Genomic DNA, 24,906 nt, shown 5'->3' on the forward strand with positions numbered 1-24,906 from the left:
AGAAGAGTGCGTGCGGGCGCAATGCGAACCAGTAGTAAAGGTAAGTAGAGCCCACCCCTACTAGGTATATGTGACATAATGAAGCAAACACATTTCTTGTTCGATATCCAGAGAGACAATCCAGAGCCAACAATCCTCGGTATGTAAAATACAATTTATTATAGTGCAGCCATTCATAAGTTAATCAACACTACGTATTCCATTCAAAACTCAAAACATCTCACCAATAAATACTGCATCAAAGTGTTTGGAGTGTCAGATCGTCATTGCATCACAAGCTAACAGTGGTCATTTCTACAGGGCAGCCCCTTGGACAATGGGCAAAACTGGTTGCCCATGTCATAAAAAAGGACGCCGATCTCTTTTCCAAGTGGAAAGTGCCAGGGCAGTGATTTGTCAAGCTGTTTCCAGGAATGGCAGAATGTCAATTCCCTAGAAACATGGAATCACTTAGAAATATTTACACCTCTTCCTAGACTTGTGTATGTAGATTCAGAGAAGTCCCATGAAGTCATCTTCATGAATCCGTCTTTCTAAATAATAATCACAATAACTTCTATACGCTATCTTCAAAAAGCCTTCCAATTTCAATTCACCACCCAAAGGTCACAAACTCTGCTTTAAAAACAGCCCATTCAGTTAAAAAAAAAAATTCTTTTCTTGGGAGGGAGAGAGAGAGAGAGAGAGAGAGAGAGAGAGAGAGAGAGAGAGAGAGAGAGAAAATCTTGCCTCCCAGCACTATGATTAAATTTGAACTAAAGAAAATATGCCAATGGCTTTGATCATCTATGTTGCGTTGTTTTTGGTCAAAAAATTATGGGGAAGTTGCCTTTCTCCTGTATTTCAGTGGCATGAGTTCAGAAGGTCCATTTAAGGCAGGAGTGTTCAACCTTGGCAACTTTAAGACTTGTGGGGCTTCCAACTCCCAGAATGGCTGGTTGGGGAATTCTAGAAGTTGAAGTCCACAAGTCTTAAAGTTGCTTGGCTCAGGAATTCTGGGAGTTGAAGTCCACGGTCTTAAAAAGTTGCCAAGATTGGACACCCCTGAGGTGGGAAAAACAGGATTTGGAGCACACTAGTTTGCTGTTATTAGGGACTCTACTCTCCTAAAGAATGTTCCTCAAAGCATAACCTATTAATGGGTTGCTCTTCGTGTGAACAGAGGACTCCAACCTCTTCATTTACCATATTTTGGGGGGGGGGGTCATCATCCCTTCCTCCCCATCCAACAAGGGGAAAAAAACAGATTTGTTGACCAAACGCAACACTTTGAGATGTCTTTGAAATTAAGGCCAACAACTAATTTTTGTATTTTATACTATAAACTAATAAAAAATAGCATTTTCCCGAAATTAGGCCAACAACTGATCCCTGGTAGTAATCCTGTCTTCCTAACAAGACAGGGAGACCTCAACCTACAACCAGGAGGAAACCTTGCCCGTTAACAGTCGTAAGTCGGTCATAAGCAGATCGTCACAAGACCGGGCCCGATTCTACAACCTTACAGTCATTAAGGGACCATCCGCCATGGTTGTAAAGTGAACTTTACAGCCATTAAGCAAATGCTGCGGTTGTTAAGTGGAACCATTGTTCGCTATGAGGCGGTTTTGTTGAAAACGGGACGTAAACATCAGTTTTCAGCAAAGCATTGTAAGTCAGGTTAAAGCTGCAAATGGCTACAAATGCGAGCCGATTGCCAAGGACCTGAAATGGGATCACAGGGAGGGCGGCCACTGGAATTTCAGAACTGGGTCGCAAGGATCTTCGATCATTCGAAGGATCGAAGGATGCCGTGGCTGGAAATATGTCAAAATTAAGTTACAACCCGATGGTACAGGCAGCCCTCGACTTATGACCACAACTGAGCCCAGAATTGATGTTGTTAAGTGAGAAATTTGCTAAATGACTTTTGCCCCATTTTACGACTGTTGTTCAGTGAATCACGGCAAGTTGTTAAGTTAGTAACAACAGTGTTCAGTGAATCTGGCTTCCGCATGGGCTTTGCTTATCAGAAGGGCACAAAGGGGGATCACGCGACACCCCCCCCCCCCGGGGACACTGCAACCATCATAAATGTGAGTCAGTTGTCAAGCATCCGAAGGTAAATCACCTGATCATGGGGAATGCTGCTGCGGTCATAAGTGCGAAAAATGGTCATAAGTCCCTTTTTTCAGTGTCGTTGCAACTTCGGTCACTAAATGAGCTGTTGTAAATCGAGGACTACCTGAATTTGGGCACCCCTTGGATCCAGCTCACAGAAACAGCAAATACAAACCACCAATTTTAATTTGAATTATTCGTTTCTTTTCGGTTGGAAGAAAGAGGGTTTCCAATCAGGTTTGATGCATGCATTTCATAAGAGCCAAAAGGAAGATGGAAATCTGGTCGATGCACCAGATTTTCCGTTCCCCACAATCTTTTTGGATGGGGCCTCAAGTAACCGGGAGATGTCCTGTCATCAAGCCAGATCCCACCCAAAGAGCTTTGCAGTCACTCGTTCAATTTATACGGCCTCTGTTTTCTATCCCGAATTGACTCCCAAGATGACCAAGGCAGCGTCATTCATCTTCTGCACCACTTTGTGGAGGGATTTTTTCCCCCCACCCAACAATCTTATGAGGTAGGCTAGGTTGAGAGATAGTGACTGAGGCCACGGGCACCCGGTGTGCTTCACGGCTGAGTGGGGACTTCGAATCCAGCCTACCCATTGCACAGCACTGTCTCTCTCTCTCTCTCTCTCTGTGTCACCTGAGACCTTGAAGAGCAAGGAAAGAGAATCGCTTCCTCTCGTCCTGCTTCTAATATGGAATGTGCAAACAAACCCTCAGATACCCTGATTTCTTTAAAAAAAAAAACAAAAAAACAAAAATCCAAAGCAAAAAAACAACAACCACCAACCCCTTACACTGGTTTCTATTTTAATGCCAAATCGACTTTAGAAAGGAACGTCATTTCATGCAAACACGACATGGACAGCGTGATTTAAAATGCTAACCAGTTATGATTTCTCCAAAAGTCTGGCTTTAGAATGATTATCCTCTCTATCAAAGGACAAAAAAAAAAAAAGGTACAGTAGTTTCAAAAAAGAGAATTAAAAACATGTTCTGACTATAGCAACACATAAACTCTCACGCCCAGCGCCCCTCGCGTACGATAAAGGTATATCTATCTATATATCTATCTATAAATATTGTCTATCTAGAAGTAGCTTTGAATTGGGCAGCGATGTGATAAATACTAACACGGTGTCTCTTTCCATCTTTTCACCATCCATTTAAGGTCGTGATAGAGTTCTTTGCGGCAGGTTTCCTGCCCCCCATTAAACTGGTGTTCCTTGGGGTTTGCGATCCTACGGTTCCCTATGTGAATACATGGTGGGAAACTGCCTTGCTACTTAAGCCCAGATCTGTGGAGAAAAACATCAAACAATGATTAGCGTCGTTACAGGGATTCTCCTTTGGATTTAAGAAAGAAAGAGAGAGAGAGAGAGAGAGAGAGGGAGGGAGGGAGGGAGGGAGGGAGGGAGGGAGGGAGAGAGAGAGAGAGAGAGAGAGAGAGAGAGAGAGAGAGAGAGAGAGAGAGAGAGAGAGAGAGAGATGAAGACAACATCCTTACTTACTCTTAGAGTGTGATCCCAAGATCCAGAACAAAACGCAGTCCCGTCGGGCGAAACCCTCAAAGTGCTAACGCGGTTCTCGTGGCCGAACAAAATGGAGACGCGAGATCCTTTCAGAACATCCCAAACATTTATGGTGTAGTCGTTGTAGCCCGCAAATAATAAACGCCCTGTAGACAAAATGCTGGTCAGGTCAGATTCCAATATGCAATGCTCCAATATCTCAGGGGCTGCCCCAAAGAAGAGGAAGTCAAGCTACTCTCCAAAGCACCTGAAGGCAGGACAAGAAGCAATGGGTGGAAACTAATCAAGGAGAGAAGCAACCTAGGACTAAGGAGAAATTTCCTGACAATGAGAACAATTAATCAGTGGAACAACTTGCCTCCAAGAATTGTGGATGCTCCAACACTGAAGGTTTTTAAGAAGAGATTGGACAACTATTTGTCTGAAATGGTGCAGGTTTCCTGCCTGGGCAGGGGGTTGGACTAGAAGACCTCCAAGGTCCCTTCCAACTCTGTTATGCTTTATTCTGAATCACAGCGTTATGCTGACGACACAATCGGTCAATCAATTATGCTGTTGACACACTCAATCAATCAAAGCTCCCCAAACAGATTCGCAAGTGGAAGAAAACCACTTTCAATTCTAAAGGGAAAAATTGATCTTCAGCCAGCAATCATACTTCACAACAAAGCTGTAAATTCTCAGCTCAACTTTCCCACCTTATGACTTTGTGATTTTACTTCAGTGTCATAAACCTCACCCCACGCACCTATCTGAGTGAGTCCACTGGGCTAAAGGAAAAGTTGTGTGCACTCCACCTTGAGCAGTTAAATTCAAATCAAGTCAATGCTACACCTTTAGCTAGTTAACTTCATATATATATATTTTCTAAGCGAAAGAGCTGAAACACACCTAGAGTTGAAGGACCAACTCAGGAGGGACTGTTTTAAGTTTCAAAGTCTGGAAGAGTTTAACTTCACTGATGCTGCTATCGCCAGCCAAGCTAAACTGGAAGGAGACCACGCTTAATTCTCCTCCTTGTTAGTTCCATGAGGAAAGAAAATACATCAGGGTCCACATCTCACCACTAAGAGAAAAATCCACGCTGGATGCTCCGAAGATGATGCTTTCTTTGGAATAAATGGCCACCTCTCTGTCTGCTCGGAGGTCATATAAACGGCACTCAAGAAGAAGGGAAGAAAAAAAAAAGAAAGAAAATTCATTATCTAGATCATTTTTAAATGATATGATCGTACGCAAGATTTTAGCCATACCAGTAAAACTCCCTTACAACCCTTTAATCTCTTAATTAGGGGTAGAGTTGGGATGGAGCTGAGCGTTTACTGGCCGGCTGCCCTTCCTGACAGCACGTGGAGTTCACAGCAGCAGATATTTTTTTCTTTGCACCTTAGGAGAGAAACATCTGCCGCTACCTGGGATTGAACTCTCAACCTTCCAAGTGTGAGGCAGTGTCTTCACCCCTAGGACACCATGCCACTCATCTCAGCTATGCCAACAAAGCTACGTAAATCTGAATACTGTGCCCTACACACTGCTAAGTTACGTTAACATGATGCCCAGATGTGTCAAGCTTCAACTCCCATGGAGCTTCTATGATCATTCTAGAGTCACCATCCCTAAACTGTCTCTCTTTAAGCTGTTTGGATCTCAATCTCCAGAATTCTCATGTATGGATATTCTGCTCAAGGAATTCTGGGAATGGGAAGGCCATACATCTGGAAGTTGCCTAAGATGTTGAGACTCTAGAAAGAGTGCAGAGAAGAGCAACAAAGAGGATTAGGGGACTGGAGGATAAAACACATGAAGAACGGTTGCAGGAACTGGGTATGTCTAGTTTAATGAAGAGAAGGACTAGTGGAGACAGGATAGCAGTCTTCCAATATCTCAGGGGCTGCCACAAAGAAGAGGGAGTCAAGATATTCTCCAAAGCACTTGAGGGCAGAACAAGAAGCAATGGGTGGAAACTAACCAAAGAGAGAAGCAACTTAGAACTAAGGAGGAATTTCCTGACAATGAGAACAATTAATCAGTGGAAGAACTTGCCTGCAGAAGTTGTGAATGCTCCAACACTGGAAGTTTTTAAGAAGGTGTTGGATAACCATTTATCTGAAGTGGTGTAGCATTTCCTGCCTGAGCAGGGGGTTGGACTAGAAGACCTCCCAAGGTCCCTTCCAACTCTGTTATTCTATATTCTTTTCTATAAATTGAAATTGAAAGAGGCTGCCCAAAGAAACTGATGTTGGAAGCATGTTCTTAGCTGTGAAAATCTAGCATTTGGTACCTCAGCTAATGGATTGCCTTATCAAAGAAGTCCCATCTTGACCTTTTCGCTTGACCAGGTAAGTTATGAAGTGGTTTCCCAAGAGAACCTTTTTAAGAAAGTACAAGGATGCATTTATTTCAACCGTCCTTTTTCCCTATTCAAGTCCCTCAGTCAGATTTCTATAGATTTCTTTGCTGCCTTGGGAGATTATTATTTTAGCTTATTTTTGTTACGAAAGCATTTTTTACACCACCTTGGAATAATCTTTTGGCATGGAAAGATGGGGACAGGATGTCCAAAACAAGCTAATAAATAACATTTAAAATTAGCTTCCAATAACATTCCATCCTTCTTCTACCTCCTTTGCCGCTGTAACTTTTTTCCTCCCACATAAATTCCAAAGCTGTGGTTTGGCTCGTAGGGATTGCATTCATCCCATTTGTTTAGGATATTTCTTTGGCTTATTGATTTGTCCCCCTTCCTCTAGGAGTCCAGGGCAAAATATCTGTGGATTATTCCATGTTAACCCTTTTAAGAGCAGTGAGCGATGAAAAGATCTGAGCTAAAAGCCCTGGAGAAATTCCAAGGCTAAGAAGGTAATCTTAAATCTTAAAGGAATATCGAATCTTGGTTCAGATTCAGTAAGGACAGAGAGATAGAGGAATTCAGAGTCCCTCTAAGTAAGCTGGCCAAGAAAATAACCACACGCATATCTTGAAGTACATTCCCAAAAGTCTTAGCCAATGTACGTAGGGGATGCTGGAAGTTGTAAGAGCAACATCTGGAAGTCAAAGACTGTCCATCCTTAAGTCTTATACATCCATGAGGGCAATGGGAAAATTTTAGAAGAATGTTCGTTGACCTAGGAATTTGATGTCAGGCAGAGACATGAGATCTCAAGTCCTTCAAAGGATCTGGAATTTGCACTCTTATCATTCCCAACTACTGGCACACTTGGTTGAGGTTGACAGGAATTGGGAGTCTAGCACTATCCCTGAGGTGCTTTTTCAAGAGGCAACTGGATTTTATTGATTGATTGATTGATTGATTGATTGATTGATTGGGCGGCTCATTTTCTTCAAAGATGTTTCACTTCTCATCCAAGATGCTTCTTCAGCTCTGACTGGATGGTTGGAAATGGAAGGATTAATATTCCTTGCATAGAGCTGAAGCCAGAGCTGAAGAGGCTTCTTGGAGGAGAAGCGAAACGTCTTCAAAGAAAAACCAGGAAGTCTAGTTGCCTCTTGAGAAAGCACCTTTGGGCCAACCATGAACCTGGATGACTGAGAATCTCCATAGACATTGAATTTAACACTATTTACAGGACTGACCACTAGTTCTTCTCTTCTCTACTGGCAATGATGGACAATACACGGCTAATGGAGAATGTGTGGTTTGATAGCAACCCAACTCCTGAGTTTTTAGACATAGAGAACTTTCATCAGGATATCTGTAGATTCCAATTGACCAAACATCCTAGACAAGGTAAAGGTAAAGGTTCCCCTCACACATACATGGTAGTCGTTCCAGACTCTAGGGGGTGGTGCTCATCTCTATTTCAAAGCCGAAGAGCCAGCGCTGTCCGAAGATGTTTCCGTGGTCATGTGGCCGGCATGACTCAACGCCAAAGGCACACGGAACGCTGTTACCTTCCCACCAAAGGTGGTCCCTATTTTTCTACTTGCATTTTTTATGTGCTTTCGAACTGCTAGGTTGGCAGAAGCTGGGACAAGTCACGGGAGCTCACCCCGTTACACGGCACTAGGGATTCGAACCGCTGAACTGCCAACCTTTCGATCGACAAGCTCAGCATCTTAGCCTCTGAGCCACCGTGTCCCTCTATCCCAGACAACCAGTTATTTCTCTGAACACCACAAATCATCTCTTCTGAACACACATTGAAGGTACAGCAAATGGTCTTACATATGATAGCTAAGCCACTTTAATCAGTCATTCACAAGCTGCATCCAACAAGCCACTGGGACCTCTATTTAGGTCGAGCCTTCGTTTTTGGGGAAGGAATGTGTCTCTCTCAAAATTAAATAATGTTACGTACTGTGGCATCATCTGAGCCAGAAGCAAAGGCGTCTCCACTTGGGTAGTACCTTCACAAAGAGAAATCAAAAAAGGTCAGCACACTTTTGAAGCAATATTTGGCAATTCTTGCAAAACACAGCTGAGCCCTTGGACTTTCCCTTGATCGTGCCAAGATTTTACCAGGCCATGACCCTGACTGCATGGCACCAGTAAGGGAGATTCTCGTATTGACTCACATCCAGATTTTCACTGACACTGGACAAGCCAAGATCATTTGAATCAGTCCTTGTCAGGAGCTAGCAAAACCAGATCCTTAGGTGAAAAGTTCAAGTTACTGTATTTTTTTGGACTATAAGATGCACTTTCCCTCCCAAAAAAGTGGGTGGAAATGTCGGTGTGTCTTATAGACAGAATACGGCCCTGGTTTTGGCCTCCCAAACCCCCCACACACACACACACACGTCCCGGTTTTGCAAATAAAGGGATGTGCAGAGGATTTGGGAAGCCTGCAGAGTGCTCCTGGGGACCGGGGAGGGCAAAAAACCAGACGCGTGGAAGCCAAAAACTTTTTTTTTCTTCTTTTCCTCTTTGAAATCTAGGTGTGTCTCATAGTCCAAAAAATATGGGTAACTATTTTATTGTGTTTTACCTATAGTACAGGAATTTTTCCCCAGGCTGCTTGCCTTCTCTTGGGAACAAACAGTTATGGCCCCATGGAACTTAAAGGAGGTCAGCCCTATGTCTCTTGCGGCTGTGCAAAGATTCGAGGCTACTTCCCTGCTTGATCCCTACACTTTGCCTGGCTCGGTGTTTCCCAACAGTTCTTCAGTTTCATGTTGGATCCAGAGGACGGCAGACCAGCTGTGAGATGGCACAAGAGGCCCATTCCATTGCCTTCTCCCGCAAAGCTGCGCCCGCAAAGCTTTTTTTGTTTCAAAAATAGGATTCTCACCTGACACCATTAATATCTGACTCGTGGGTTTCGAAGGATTGAATGCATTGTCCGGTCCGCATGTCCCAGATCATTGCTTTTTTATCACACCCCTAAACAAATGACAACAACAAGGAAATTTAGTTGTATTATTAATATTTACAGTCAGTGGTAAAATCCAATTTTTTTTACTACCGGTTCTGTGGGCATGGCTTGGTGTGGCTTGGTGGGCATGGCTTGGTGGGCATAGCAGGGGAAGGATACTGCAAAATCTCCATTCCCACCCCACTCCAGGGGAAGGCTACTGCAAAATCTCCATTCCCTCCCCACTCCTGGGGGAAGGATACTGCAAAATTTCCATTCCCACCCCATTCTGGGGCCAGACAGAGGTGGTATTTGCTGGTTCTCCGAACTACTCAAAATTTCCTCTACCGGTTCTCTGAACTGCTCAAAATTTCTGCTACTGGTTCTCCAGAACCTGCTGGATTTCACCCCTGTTTACGGTGTTTTAAAGTATATTATGAACTTTATTTGTTAAGATTTGGAAATTGTGGGGACTTGGAGGTACACTCCCAGGATTGATTAAATATTGTTAATATTTGGCATTATTAATAATCCTATTTGGAATCTGGAAGTTATGGTGGTATAATGAGTAATTTTTAAAATATTAAATAATAGCATTTAGTAGGGGAACAAATATATGGCATAAAGAAATGTTTAAATGAATTAATGGGAAAATGACAAAGGATTATGAAAAAAAAAGAATAGCATCGTTGAAGTTGGGACATTAGGATTATAGATACTGATTTGTATTATTAGTGTTAACATTGGTTTTTTTTTTAAAAAAAAAAGACTTGACTGGGGTGAAATCCAGCAGGTTCTGACAAGTTCTGGAGAACCGGTAGCAGAAATTTTGAGCAGTTTGGAGAACCGGTAGCGGAAATCTTGAGTAGTTCAGAGAACCAGCAAATACCACCTCTGGCGGGCCCCAGAATGAGGTGGGAATGGAAATTTTGCAGTATCCTTCCCCCAGGAGTGGGGAGGGAATGGGGATTTTGCAGTATCCTTCCCCTGGAGTGGGGTGGGAATGGAGATTTTGCAGTATCATTCCCCTGCCACTCCCACCAAGCCACACCACACCACGCCCACCAAGCCACGCCCACAGAACCGGTAGTAAAAAAATTTGGATTTCACCACTGGACTTGACCCAATCAATATACTGTCCACAAAATATGTATATGGAATAAAAAATAAATAAAAACTTGTTTAAAAAAACAAAACAAATGACAACAACATAATAAGAAGCTCTAGCTCCATCTCCAAGAGCACAAGAGATCACAAAACGGATGCTGTTTGTTTGAAATATCCTTGTACAGCATTAACATCTGCCTCCTGCTCTCACCCTGTGTCCACAAGCCCTAACAGCAGCAGTAAGGCGACTCCTCGTTTAACAACCATCAATTGTGGCTGGGAACCTGGTCATTAAGCAAAGTGGTCATTGATCCCCATCCTGCGTAAAGATAAGCTTGATTTACCCCCGACACAAACGTGTTCCCGGTTTCTGAAGGAGCAAGATCCAGGCACAAGACATCTGCCCCGTGTCCGTGGAAACTCTGTAGAAGCTGCCCGCTTTCGACGTCCCAGAGGGCACAAGTACCATCACCGCTTGCAGTCAAGATCTTTAGCGGGGGAGACAAAAAAAAAAATCAAAGAGGCCATTCAAACCATGTGCATCAAATCACGAACTCTCTTGGCTTCTTCCTTGATTCACCAAACCCCCCGTCACACGGTCCTTTGATTCTTATTAAAGGACTGTCTCTCTCTCCCCTGAATTAATTGATTTACTAAAACTTTGGTCTTCAATGGTAGGAGAAGAAAAGGCAGAGGCTGGGAGCATGGAATCAAGAGAGGAATCAGATCTCCATGAATTTGGAGGGCAAAATGGGCTTCACCAATGGATTTCTAGCACCTCAGTATGCTTAGAAGGGGGTTGACTTTTCGAACCTGCCCTATACGTTTCCTGGTAAAATCCCATTGGGGGCCAAACCCTGTTAGGGTTAGGTTTCCATGAATTCGGAGAGCAAAATGTACTTCGCTGACGGATTCCTAGCCCATTGGAATGCTTAGGAGGGTGCTGAGTTTTTGAACCCATCCTATCTACATTTCCTGGTAAAATACATGGGAAAATCCCATTGGGGGGGGCCAAACCCACTTAGCGTTAGGTCTCCATAAATTCGGAGAGCAAAATGTATCAGGGTCTACCAAAAACAAGAGTGATTTGGTCTTTTGTTCCCCCATCTGTGCAGTCAACACTGTGATTAAATCAAACACAAATATGTAAGAGCGAGAACTTCATTTTCTTGGCTTCAGAGGCCATAATGGGGCAAAGGAGTTGCATGCTGACCATTGATTAAGAAGCAATGAGATGCAATTCCTGTTTGAAATGGGAGCAGCCAAACAGAGCAAGTTCCATCCATTATATTGTAATTTGTCCCTGAAAAATTTTAAAAAAAAAAGAAAAGCCACATTTTTGCTCAAAAGAATGCCAACGTCTAGAAAAATGGAGGCCTTTTCACCCAGAAAATCTCTTTTCAGTGATTTCTCATTCCTTATAGGCCACTTCCCAAAACATCTCCAAAAGTAAATCTGGGATTCAGAATGTTCAGAGACTCCTGATTCTGCATCATATTGGCTTTAATTATTCCACCAGCTTCCTCTTTCTCAAGGCTACAGTTTCATATACTCAGAGCCCACAGGTAGATGGGTGACACTGGTTTCCATAGCAATAGACTTGCACCGTCATCTTGGGCTTATTCCTGGAAACAGCGGAGTGGGAAATAGCAATTTCCTCTCACATCCCAGAATAGACTCCACTCGAGCTGATATTTCGCTAGCACACTGAAAGAGATCTAACGCCATGCTCAATTTTGCACCAAAAGCACCTTGGGCATTTCTTTCAGAAAGAAAAAGAGAATGTTAAGCGAACGTTCTCTTAAGTGGAGCACCACTGAATTTAGCAAGGTGTCAAGTTTCGAGGTCGTCTCAAATAAATTGCATTTCAAACAAAGTCTTTGATAAAAACTCCCATTTATTGAGCACAACATTTTAGATCCTGGCTCATCGTAGCCAACACTGACTTCCAGACCCAAAACCCTCCCTTTCCGTTCCCCACTCCCCTGCACTCATTGACCATCTTCCAAGTCATTCTACCCCTAATCTACTGCTCCAGCTCAAAGGAATTTCCCCCCCTCCCATCTCATCTCCTAGGGGATATTATCTCCAGGGAAAATAAGTAGGTGAAAAGTCAAACGTCCCTTTCCAGACGCCTCCGCTTCTCCTTCTTATGTCAGCACTAGAGTAAATGCAGGTTGAAGTGCTGACACAAGGTGGAGAAGGAGCTTGTGTGAGCTTCTCCAGCAATCCTTTCTTCCTTGGTCTGTAGCCTCCCCAGTTTCATTCAGTTCCAAGAGAAGATGAATATGAGAATCTTCTCACTGGAGTGTCCCAAAGGTGTTTATTTCAAGAGACAATGGGACGTTCTTTGTTTTTCCTTGACGACGTTTCAGTTCAGAACTGAAGAATCTTCTTGGACGAGAAGCAAAACATCTTCAAGGAAAAACAAAGGAGGTCCAGTTGCCTCTTGAAAAAAAATTATCTTTGGGACAACCATGACCCTGGATGACTGAGAATCTCCACAGACATTTCTCACTGGGGTTCTCCAGCAGTAAACTGACCTCCATCACAGAAGGAGAATTTTGTCTTCAGAAATTTTTGGAGAACGTCTTCTCCTCCTGAAGAATTATGGAGAAACCATCAGCCAATTTTTCTATCCACAAATTGAGGATTTTCAAAGTTTGCAATTTTCTTTTCCATATTTTTTTAATTTATTATTTTTTTTGCGGGGGGGAGGATAGGATCCCTTATTAGGAGTGTTGAGGTGGCCTAGAGGTGGAGCTCTCGCCTCACAATCAGGAGGCTGTGAGTTCGATCCTAGGTAGAGGCAGATATTTCTCTCTCTGGGCACAATGAGAATGTATCTGCTGAACAAAACTCCGCATTGGTGACAGAAAGGGCATCCGGCCTTTAAAACACTCTGCTAGCTCCATTCAGTTGCCCAGATCCACCCCGCAAGGGATTATGGGGTCGTTAAAAGATGATGATGATGATAGGAGCCCTTACTAGGTGGACTTCAGTTTTGTGGGATGATAAAAGGGGCGACTCTGATTTTCCTCTATGCAACATAAAGAATGTTTTAGCCATGCCTATCCCAAAAAACCCCAAATGAGTGTTTTTACAGGGATAGTGAAAACCATGCTCCCTCTGAACTACACAACTTTTCCAATGCGAAGAGTAACAACGAGATGCACATTGGATGTACTCGCCTGCATATCAGAATTAGTGAAGCTGCAAGCTGACAAGTAGTTAGTGTGCATTGCGACAGATTTCTTCTTAGCAGCCAGGTTCTCGTTTTTTTCAAAGGTCAGGGGGTATACCGAGCATTTGTTATCCAGACCACTAGATTAAAAACAAGTGAGGAAAAAAAGAGAAGGAAAGCCCTTTTTGAAAATATCACAGGAGCGTTCCACCCATGGTCTCTTTGAGAAAATAGACCATGGTAGCAAGTGTCTTAGTTTCTTCCCCACACATGCACACAAAGGGGTCTTTTCCAAAATATAATTCAGTATTCAGAATAATCAGAGGGCCCACCCATTTTCAGGTTCGGTAATAAAACCAACCTGTGGTGACCTAGGCTTCCTGAGTCATTAAAACACACGAGTAGTCCCAAAAACCTCTTTTATTGCAACAGCTGTGAATTACGTTCATTCACAGCTGAGTCCCAATTAGTTGTGAGAAGTCCTTCGGGATAATCACCAACCTTTCTCTCCCTTGACAGTCTGCCAAAGACCTACTTGGCAAAGCCACACGGATTCCAGAATCAAACAGAGATGCTGACTGGGAACAGAATTAACAATGTTGCTTTCCTGCAAAGTGCCCACGTGCCTTTGCTGCTCTTTTAAGCCTTATGGGAGGGGCCAATCATCTCCAGGCCTTACTCCCGAGTCGTCCCTTTTGTTTTAACTGTTCTTGCCTTCTGGCAGCTCTGCGCATGCGTGCACTAAGAACAGGCTCCTCCTGTTCCTCTGCCTCTCTGCTGTCGGACTCTGGAAGCTCCGCGCATCACTCCCAGATGGCCCTGGCCCCATCTCTGCCTCCGATGCAGAGCCCTCATCCGGGCCTTCTCCAGACTCCAGGACTGGCCCATGTTTCTCCCCAGCCTCCTCGCTGTTTGACTCCGCTGTCACCTCCGCAGGCTGCTGGCGGACCACAACACGACCTATTTAATCTTGCTAGTGTCACCTGAGCCATGCTACTTGTATGGACCTTGCAACCATGAAGCCCTCAAAGCTCCTGGATTATCAATTTACTTCTGGACTAGATTGAAAATCTGAGATGGGAACAACCTGAGATATGGACAGACATCTCCTCCTTTATCTCATTTCCTCTAGGAGTCTTCAGAAGCTGTATCATGGGAGGTCCTTCTAGAGACCTCTTACTCTGTTTGTAAATTTTATTTAATTCACTGGTAATCGTTGCATTACATTTGCTGAAAACTCTGTTGAGGGTCAATGGATGGAAAGGTGACCTACAGTATAAATACAGTGCTACCCTGGTACTTAACTTCTCTGGAGATCATCAAATTTGGGGTGCATTTTGATGCGAAAATTTTGCCCCAGAACTCATCATTTGTTTGGTACTCGGCATGCAAGCTAGAAGTTGTCAGTGTCGGCTGTCTCATGACTCGCTAGCCTCTTTAGCTAAAACAAAGGGCCACATGTTAAGCATTCATCATTTTTACTACCTGTCACGCCTCCTGGAACCAATTAATGATGAGTACCAAGGTATCATGGTAACTAAATATAACGGAAAAGAGATCTTCTCAGTGATAGCCCTGGTCTCGTATCTCCAGAGGTGGATCTGGCCTATTCGTTTCCAGGATCGCCTTCAAATTCTGCCTGAATGTAATTGTGAATATAATTGTATTAAGGCAGGCGTTTGAAATTTAATGGTGATTGGACGCCTCCTGTTTATTCTTCTATGTTTTCTATTTGGGCTGGGTTATTTTACTGGAGGAGGTTTTTTATTCCATTACTGTATATAAAAAGGTAAAGGTTCCCCTCGCACATATGTGCTAGTCATTCCTGACTCTAGGGGGTGGTGCTCATCTCTGTTTCTAAGCCGAAGAGCCAGCGCTGTCCGAAGACGTCCCTGTGGTCATGAGGCCGGCATGACTCAACGCCAAAGGCACACGGAACACTGTTCCCTTCCCACCAAAGGTGGTCCCTATTTTTTCTATTTGCATTTTTTACGTGCTTTCCAACTGCTAGGTTGGCAGAAGCTGGGACAAGTAACGGGAGCTCACCCCGTTACGCGGCACTCGGGATTCGAACTGCTGAACTGCCAACCTTCCGATCGACCTATATATAGCCAATATTAAAATTTTCCATTTGGGAACCCATCAGTTTAAGAGAAAGAGTAGCATTGTTTGTCATGATCCAGAACACTGATTTTCAAATACCTTTCCTTAAAGAGGCTTCTGCTTACCCACATGCAATGGCGCATCCAGATGGAGCATAGGCACATGCCATCACCCATGTGCAGGGCATCGTCACCGCATGCTCCTGAAATAGAAAGCATTCCTTGCATCTCTCAAGCCAACATTCGACCCAGCCTTGCCACCAGACAAGGGACTCTGGTCTGGGAAGCTCATGGAGATGTTAGAGAAAAAGCCCAAGGGCAAAATGTAGCCAATTCCTACAACACCAGCCACAAATTTGGTGTTGGATATCATCAAGGCCAAAGAATTATATCATGAACGCCAAAGAATGGAGGCCTTTGAAGTCTGGTGCTGGAGAAGACTCCTGCGAGTCCCTTGGACTGCAAGGTGATCCAACCGGTCAGTCCTAGAGGAGATCAATCCTGACTGCTCTTTAGAAGGCCAGATCCTGAAGATAAAACTCAAATACTTTGGCCATCTAATGAGAAGGAAGGTCTCACTGGAGAAGAGTCTAATGCTGGGAATGCAAATGAAAGTCAAAATGGGACGTACTTTCTCTCCCTTCTCCCCCATCCAACAAATCCTTCAGACTGTGCACAATCTTATGAGGAAAGATGTTCTAAAAAGCAACTCACCTTATTGGTGGTGAAGGCATCCCAAACGATCACCTTCCCGTCCTAAAGAAGGAAGAATAAAAACACTCTGAAATGTCTGTGTTTATTTTGAAGTGACACTGCAATTGAGTCCACTGACTGAATTCTGCTTACGCCTTCTGCCTCTAATTACAGGAATTTATGAGGCACGGGAGCCCTGACTTAATTAAACCGATGGGGTGTCAACTTTCAAAAAATAACATCAACGAAAGTAAACCCTTTTGAGATATCACCATGAAGTCAGCCCCAATAATTCTGCCTTAATCAATCTGATCTTAGTGGCAGTCAAGGAAGGTGGCGTTGTTATCCCATGATGTCTCAAAGACTCATGAGCAACCCCTAGTGTACATCAAGTGGGCTTTGGTGGGTCACCACCGATGTTTTTTCTCTGGAGCTTCCCATGGTGTTCTTAATGACCACGGACCTTTTTATTCCTACTCAGCTATGAGGCCAAAACCAGGATCCAGTTCCAGCCCAGAGCAAACGATGCTTATCTAGATGGACTTCTCAACTGGCCAAGCATTTCTCCATCCCAAGGGGAGAACCTCAGGGACACTTTCACTTCCTTCATGATCAGGCTAATTTGATGTAAATGTCCTTGTTGAGCTGCTGGCCTTAGACAACACTTGGATCAAGACCTCCAGGTTCTCCTTTGTTTTGACTTTTGTGCTTATGACAAGGAGACTTTCTGTAACATCAACCTTGGGAGAGCATGGTTGAACATATTCTATATCTTGACCTTCTTAGGGAAAAAAATGTGTGCTTGGTTTCTGTTCTGGTGGAACCCCAATTCTTTGACAGAGAGGATGGATAGAACAGAAGATACAATAGCTAAGAAACATTGGTCTAGACTAGATGTTTCTCAACCTTGAAAGTTCTGAGGATTGGTGGACTTCAGCTCCCAGAATTCTCCAGCCAGCATTGCTGGCTGGGGAATTCTGGGAGTTGAAGTCCACCCATCTTCAAGCTGTCAAAGTTAAGAAACACCAGTCTAGAAAGAAGCTGAAAAAAAAAAATAAACAAATTAAAACTCCCGTTACCTGAGAAGAGCTGACAACTCTTCTTTTGTCCTTGCACCAGTCCATACAGAGGACTTTATTACCATGGCCTTTCAGGGTCCTCCGTGTCTTCATCACAAATTGTCCCAAAGCCTCCACGCGCTCCGCCACCTGATGCACTACGAGAAATTCACAAGTGGCATTGAGACTCAGGACACCCCTGAAGCAGGCCCAGTCAGGACCCCATGCAAGATGCAAATCCCCTAAGAAGGGGATTAGCAGAAGACCTGGAGAAGACGGGTCAACCCAGGGAAATGAAGCGGGTGTCAGAGTTCCAGAAAAAACCCCAACTTCAAGGAAAACTCTGAAGCAAGCATTTTTCAAAGTTCTATTTACTATAATAGATAAACTGGCCCATCTGGGAAAACCCGAATCTGAGAGGTCCAGATTTTCCCTCAGTAAATCAAAACCCCCAAAACCATCCCCTCACTCCTCAGACGATCACAGATATTCTCTAGGTATGTTTGGATTTTAGGATTCTTAATCTCTAGTCAGAATGACCTTTGACTGGGAATTATGGAAATCTAACCAGGAATGAAGAATGAACCTAGTCTACCGTTGATCATCAACTCAACATCTCTTGGCCACAGCAGCACCAGAGAATAAGAACAAGCTTACTTCTAAGAGAAGGTGGAATTCCACAAGGGTTGTTTTCTCGCAATTTCCAACCTCCAGAAGTAGAAGCGCTATTCATTTTATTTATTCACACATTTATTCACACATTCCTCTAAAAGAGGCTCAGGTTGACTGTTCTCTCACCTTTCCATTTTATAACCTCCACAAACCCGTGAAATAGGGTGGACAGAGGAGCGACAGTGGTAGCTCCGAGTCACCCACTGAGTTGATAATGGAGTGGACATCTTTTTTTTCCCCCTTCGTTCCTTCTTTCTCCTTTTTGTGTTAATTGAAAACTAAAGTTTTGGGAAACGCTTAGAATTATCTGTGAGGTCCTCTGTGTTATTTCTCACGTTGTATGTGGACTTGCTATTTTATAAAAGCAGAAAACATGGTCCATCCGTCCCGCTGTGCAGAAGAATATTGCAAATTTGAGGGGAAAGGACTTGAGGGATTTCTAGGAACTTTTATGCCCACTGCATTTCAGAAAGTAGGTTTATATTTACTTATTACAGATCTTTGGGCAATATTTTATTAGGTCCAACAAAATCCCACCATGTCCAATTTTTCAAATTCTACAGCTCTCTTTGGACAACCAACCTCGTTGGAATTCTGGAAATGACTGGTTCTTTTATGTTGCATCATTTATGCTCCTAAATCAGGAGTCTCCCAACTTGGCAATTTTAAGACTTCTGGACTTCAACTCCCAGAATTCCCCAGCCGGCCATGGCAGCTGGGGAATTCTGGGAGTTAAAAGTCCACAGGTCTGGTTTAAGAGAATAATTCTGGGAGTTAAAAGTTGACAGGGCTTAAAGTTGCCAAATGTTGAGACCCCTATCCTAAACCAACATAGTCACCTTTATTAATATTTCACTACTGGTAAAATGCTGTCTTTTAGGAGCAATCCTCTCTACTAGGAAGAGAATAAGCTTCCTTAAAAAGCATCAACTCTCGTCCTAAAAAAAGGAGGAGCCCAGGGTGGATAAAAATCAATGATTTTTTTAAAAAAAATCAAAAAAATCAGATTTTTTTGATTTAAATCGAATTTATTTTAATAAAAAACTTTTGGGATAAAAATCTACCTTGAGCTAGTTTTCTATTTAAGATACATAAACAATTTAGTTTATTCAGCATGAAATGGAGCTTAGTTATGTAGCATGAGGCTGTATATTCTGCAACACTGGGACTATCGGTGAGTCAACAGTGGGTCAAAGGAGTAGCAGAGATGACAGTTGCTCTTTAAAAATTATGATTTAAATGGAGTTGATTTAAATCAAGCCTTTTTACTAGTGATTTAAATCATGATTTAAATTGTGATTTAAATCAACTCGATTTAAATCAAATCCACCCTGGGGGAGCCCCATTAAAACCACATCAAATCTTCTTAAAAGTGCAGTTAAAGAAGCAACGGCCATCCACACACACATCGACAATCCGTTTCAAAAGCCGATTGAAAAATTTCATTCTGCCTTCCACAACGCTTCCAAAGAGAAGGCCAGCAAAAAAAAAAAAAAAAAAAAAAAAGCTGAATTCAGAAGTATTTTTTGTAAGCAGGCTTGTTTTGCTCCCAAACGCATCCTTGACAAGTTCCAGGACAGATTCCTCTTTTGCAGAGCACTTACGGGGCCAAACAGACTTTGAACTCCCACCACCGGTCTCTGTCTTTGCTGGCAGGGTTATTTTTTTGGCAGGACTCCTGAACCCAGTACTGACGAGCAGTGCCTTATGGCTTATTTGGCTACCATTCAAGCAACCCATTTCTGCCTCTTTAATCCTCACGGTGATGGATTGGCCGTTCAGAAAGCAACCGCTAGCATCCCGAAGAAGCTTTCTCGTTTTATATTTTTGGAATAAGAGAAGTAGATCTTCTTGCAGGCAGGAAAAGCTACAGTAATTCCCATCTGCTGGAAAAGCCAAATACTGGTGAACAGGTCAGGAAGTTTTAAAACATTCGCTTTCTTTTCACAATTATTTTCCACTCTGGGAAAAAAGGTTCACCAGGTCAGTGGTGGGTTGCTACCAGTTCGTCCCAGATCAGGCGAACTGGTAGCGGCGGGAGACTTCGCCCACCCACCCCCAGATGCTTCTGCACATGCGAACTGGTAGCGAACCGGTAACAAACTAAATTGAAACCCACTATTGCACCAGGCCTTGCAAGACTCGGTGGGTTTTGTCCCCATTATTCAAGGCCAAAGACCTCTAAAAATTTCAGCGTTCTTGGAAGATAAAAAATATCAGTGAAATGCATTTATTTCACCGGGAAAGAGAAATGAACACAACAAAGGGGACCGTAATAAACTTCTCTTAAACCTTCTTTTTCCTTTCTTTTGGCTGGAATGTCCTGAATGCGAGACAAGTCCTCAAAGTGCTCCATGCATCCAAATTGTTTAACGGCCCAAGGAAGTCAAGCATTTAAAAGAGAAAAATAAAATACATTGCCTGAGAAAAGCAAGAAATGTCGCTTTAGATTCAGACTCCCTGATGGCCAAAGAGTTTTTTTGGGGGGGAAGGAAAAAGTCTAACAATGCAATGATGCTTTCAAACTTGGCAACTTTGAAAGGCGTGGACTTCAACTCCCAGAATTCCCAGTGATGACTGCGGAACTCTAGGAATTGAAGTCAAAATGCTAGCTGGGGAATTCTGGGATTTTTTTAAAGATTTTTTTTTAAAAAAAATCCTGCCTTTATTATAAATAATTCAAGCTGATGGAGACATATAATACTCCTTCTCCTATTTTCTTCATCCCAACAACCCTGTGAGGTGAGCTGTCCACCTTTTGCAGGTCTGTGCCCTCCAGATATGTTGGTCAACTCTCAGCCACAGCTGGCTAAGGATTGGAGAGTTGGTGCTGGACACATCTGGAGGGGATGAGTCAAGGAAGATGGGTAGGGAAGTCCGCTCTGCTCAACTTAGCACCTCTCACTGGACTGCGGGTGGAGATAAAAATGAAAGCCCATGCAGTTCTTAGAGAAGGCAGTGAGACACAATTTAATCTATTTTTACCATCCATTTGTCCGAAACGGTATTGGGCATTTGTGATTCTCAATCTGTGGTTAAATCTTAAATCTTAGGGATCTGTGGCCACAAAAGGTATTTAAAGGGGTTCCGTGGTGAAGAACCACTGGCAGAGGGTTTCCTGCTCGAGCAGAGGGGTGGATTAGAAGACTTCTAACTCGGATAGTTATGCTGTTGTCCAAAATCACTGTAGTTGGACAGCATATTTTTTATTATTATTATTATTAAAAACAAACTTTATTAAACTTAAAAAGATAAAATACCATATCGAGTATATACAGAATACATTTATATTAATCCGAGCAGCATTACTAACTCACAACAAAAAATAGAAAAACAAAACAAAACAAAAAAGAAAAGGAAGAAAAGAAAAAAAAATGTAGAAAGTGACTTTGTAACTTTATCACATCCTTTATCTTGTTGAAGGTGCCTGTTTGTTAATTTTATTGCCTTACAAAATTTTACATTTACCCTCCTTTCTTCTGAATTGAATTTAAGTGAATTTAATTAATTCAATTTATATGCTGTCTCTCTCTGAAGACGCAGGGCGGCTCACAAGACACAATTATCCAATCGTACCATCTATTCCACGCCGTGTAGTTAGTTAGTTAGTTAGTTAATTATATTTATATACCGCCCTTCTGCCGAAGGACTCAGGGTGGTGAACAGCCATGGTAAAAACAATATACAGCAAAAATTTAAAAACTTAATTAAAATAATTCAATCATTGGCCGAATTTAAAACACCCAACTAAAATCATTTTAAATCCCCTATCAAAACCCAGTTTAAAAACCTTTATCCCGTCAGACCAGTGTAGTATTTTGAGTCTACCTTATCTTTTAACTCAAATGTTAATTTATCCATGGAGGGATAATTTATAACGGATGGAATGGAGCATATATTTTTTAAATACATTACAATTCAAATAGGTTCCGGTTTTTCCACCCAAAACCTTCGAATTATGCAAGCATAGGGATGACAACTGTTAAACTCCAGCCAAATTCGAAGTGGGGTTTTTTTTTTTTTTTGGATCTGGGTACCAGCAGATCCAAGCCAACCAACAAGAACTCCAAACTCCCAAATCCAGGGGTGCCCGGAGGATTGATTCTAAGGTGACCCCCCCCAACCCCACCCCCAGCCCAAAAAACAGCAGTTTGCACCCCAGGGCTTGTCCAAACCTAGTTAGCTCCCCACACCGACCCTTACTGAGCTGCCCAGATTCCTGGAGGGGAGAGAGAGAGGGTCCAGTCCAGGCCCTTCTGGAGGGTGCCAGGTTGCAAATGGGGACGGCTGGGAATGTTTCTAGGGCACTGGAGCCCATTTCGCTGGCTGGCAGGAAGAGAAGGGCAGAGGGCAGGAGGCAGGGTACAAAAAAAAAAGCAGGCAGGCAGGAGAAGAGGGGGGTCTCTCCATTGCCTTGCCCTCCCAATGACCAAAGGGACGCCCCCTCCCCAATTCCCCCTTCTGGAGGGCGCCAGGTTGGGGACAGCTGGGAATGTTTCTAGGGCACCGGAGCCCATTTCGCTGGCTGGCAGGAAGAGAAGGGCAGGAGGTGCAAAAAAAAAAAAAAGCAGGCAGGCAGGAGAAGAGGGGGGTCTGTCCATTGCCTTGCCCCCCCAATGACCAAAGGGACGCCCCCCTCCCCAATTCCCCCTTCTGGAGGGCGCCAGGTTGGGGACAGCTGGGAATGTTTCTAGGGCACCGGAGCCCATTTCGCTGGCTGGCAGGAAGAGAAGGGCAGGAGGTGCAAAAAAAAAAAAAGCAGGCAGGCAGGAGAAGAGGGGGGGTCTCTCCATTGCCTTGCCCCCCCAATGACCAAAGGGACGCCCCCCTCCCCAATTCCCCCTTCTGGAGGGCGCCAGGTTGGGGACAGCTGGGAATGTTTCTAGGGCACCGGTGCCCATTTCGCTGGCTGGCAGGAAGAGAAAGGCAGGAGGTGCAAAAAAAAAAAAAAAAAAAAGCAGGCAGGCAGGAGAAGAGGGGGGTCTCTCCATTGCCTCTCCCCCCACCCACCCATGACCCAAGGGACGCCCCCCTCCCCAATTCCCTCTTGGCCCGCCGCTGCTTTGGGCTGGCTGGGCATCTCTCCAGCGTCTCCGCCCAGCGGTGCCCGTTGTTTACGCCAGCCGCCCGTGCAGAGGGTGGGTTGCATGCCCTGGGGCGGCGCCCCTTCCCCGCCCGGGGCTGCCCCCGAGGGACCCTTTCCCTGCTGCCCCCCCCCGCCCCGGGGTTGCAAGAGCCTCGCAGGAGCTGCGCCCGGCTGCCTCCTTCCCTCCCTCCCTCCGGCGATGCCCGGGGCGCAGCTCGCCCAGCCCGGCCCCGACTCACGTTCCACATCGTGCAGCTTGGCCCTCTCCTCTTCCAGCTTGCCCTTCAGACTCTCCGCCTCGGTTTTCAGCCCGGCCAGGCTCTCCTTCTCCTGCAGCCCCTCGGTTGCCATCTTGGCCAGAAGGGGAAGAGAGGAGAAGAGCGCGCAAGGGAGCCAGCCAGCCAGCCGGGGATGGGGAGGGGAGGATGGAGAAGGGGAGGGAGGGGAGGGGAGGGGAGGGAGGGCTGGAAGGAGGAGCCACCGCCCCCGCCGAGCCCGAGCCCGGGCAGCCTTCTCACGCGGCATCCACCGGTGGATGGAGGATGGATGGGTGGAAGCCCCGCGCAGAAGGGGGCTAAATCTTGGGGAGCCCAGGTGGCCGCTACCCGATTTTGAGATTCCTTTTATATATATATATATAATATATAAATATATATATATATATATAATATTATATAGTAAAATATAAAAGAGCCTTGATAGTACAGGGGTTTAGTGCACCCTGTCATTAACACAGCTGCCTGCAATTTCTGCTGGTTCGAATCTCTCCAAGGCTCAAGGTTGGCTCAGCCTTCCATCCTTTCTAAGGTAGGTGAAATGAGGACCCAGTTTGTGGGGGCAATAAGCTGACTTTGTATAAAATATACAAAAGTATGAAGGCTATTGCTTAATGCTCTGTAAGCCGCCCTGAGTCTCCGGAGAAGGGCGGCATATAAATCAAATTAAAATATATATATATATATAATATATAAAATATAATATATATATATTGCAGCTAAACAAATATCTCAGCTGTTAAATAGAATAACAGAGTTAGAAGGTACCTTGGAGGAGGGGGGTGAAAGCCTGCAGGTTCTGACAGGTTCTGGAGAACCGGTAGCGGAAGTTTTGAGTAGTTCGGAGAGCGAACCAGTAGCGGGGAATTTTTGAGCTGTTTGGAGAACCAGCAAATGGCATCTCTGGCGGGCCCCCGAGTGGGGTGGGAATGGAGATTTTGCATTAGCCTTCCCCCCCCCCCCAGGAGTAGGGAGGAAATGGGAATTTTACAGTATATCCTTCCCCTGGAGTGGGGTGGGAATGGAGATTTTGCAGTATCCTTCCCCTAGCCATGCCCACCAAACCACGCCCATTATGCCCACAGAACAGGTAGTAAAAAAAATTGGATTTCACCACTGCCTTGGAGGTCTTCTAGTCCAACCTCCTGCTTAGGCAGGAAACCCTACACCACTTCAGACAAATGGTTATCCAGTCTCTTCTTAAAAACTCCCAGTGTTGGAGTGTTCGCAACTTCTGGAGGCAAGTCGTTCCACTGATTAATTTGTTCTGTCAGGAAATTTCTCCTTAGTTCTAGGTTGCTTCTCTCCTTGATGAGTTCCCACCCATTGCTTCTTGTCCTGCCCTCAGGTGCTTTGAAGAACAGTTTGACTCCCTCTTCTTTGTGGCAGCCCCTGAGATATCGGAACCCTGCTATCATGTCTCCCCTAATCCTTCTTTTCATTATGTATTCTCTCTCTCTCTCTCTCTCTCTCTTAGAAACCAGAGATGTCAAACCATGTCCATTGTTTTTAAAATTTGAATTATATTAATTAAAAAACTTTTTTTAAAAAAAAATTTAGAAATCACTCACAACGGAGCTATTGGCATCTGGCAAGAACTACCCAGAATTTGGAGGGCAAGTCCTCCTAGTTCTTAAAAAGGCGGGCCCTCCAGATGCACCCCAGGACTACAACTCCCTACACCAGAGGTCTTCTGGTTTGAGTTTGAGGACCCCCTGCCCTACACTATGACTCTGCACTGATGCTGTTCCCTACTTTGGGTCATGAAAGGTCT

The 24,906-nt window shown here is 44.2% G+C and overlaps 1 protein-coding gene across 1 annotated transcript; it reads right to left on the reverse strand.

Annotated features, from left to right (window-relative positions):
* Window positions 1-135: 135 nt before the first annotated feature.
* GNB5 (G protein subunit beta 5) lies at window positions 136-23,285 on the reverse strand. Its single transcript, XM_034432663.3, has 11 exons — window positions 23,097-23,285; window positions 17,121-17,257; window positions 16,063-16,104; window positions 15,475-15,551; window positions 13,254-13,386; window positions 10,407-10,550; window positions 8,893-8,984; window positions 7,960-8,008; window positions 4,705-4,801; window positions 3,620-3,786; window positions 136-3,406 (listed from the first exon to the last, which is right to left on the reverse strand). The coding sequence occupies exons 1-11, from the start codon at window positions 23,206-23,208 to the stop codon at window positions 3,395-3,397; spliced, it is 1,062 nt and encodes a 353-aa protein (XP_034288554.1). The 5' UTR covers window positions 23,209-23,285; the 3' UTR covers window positions 136-3,394.
* Between the last annotated feature and the right edge of the window lie 1,621 nt (window positions 23,286-24,906).

Source organism: Pantherophis guttatus, chromosome 13 (assembly GCF_059756535.1).
Source record: "Pantherophis guttatus breed Tessera chromosome 13, ASM5975653v1, whole genome shotgun sequence".
Taxonomy (NCBI): Eukaryota; Metazoa; Chordata; class Lepidosauria; order Squamata; family Colubridae; genus Pantherophis; species Pantherophis guttatus.

Coding starts and splice junctions, on each gene's coding strand:
- GNB5 (XM_034432663.3), bottom strand. CDS start 23,208: ATGGCAACCGAGGGGCTGCAGGAGAAGGAGAGCCTGGCCGGGCTGAAA. Junction 17,258..23,096: donor CAAGCTGCACGATGTGGAAC/GTGAGTCGGGGC, acceptor AATTTCTCGTAG/TGCATCAGGTGGCGGAGCGC. Junction 3,787..4,704: donor CGTGGATTTTTCTCTTAGTG/GTGAGATGTGGA, acceptor TTTTGTCTACAG/GGCGTTTATTATTTGCGGGC.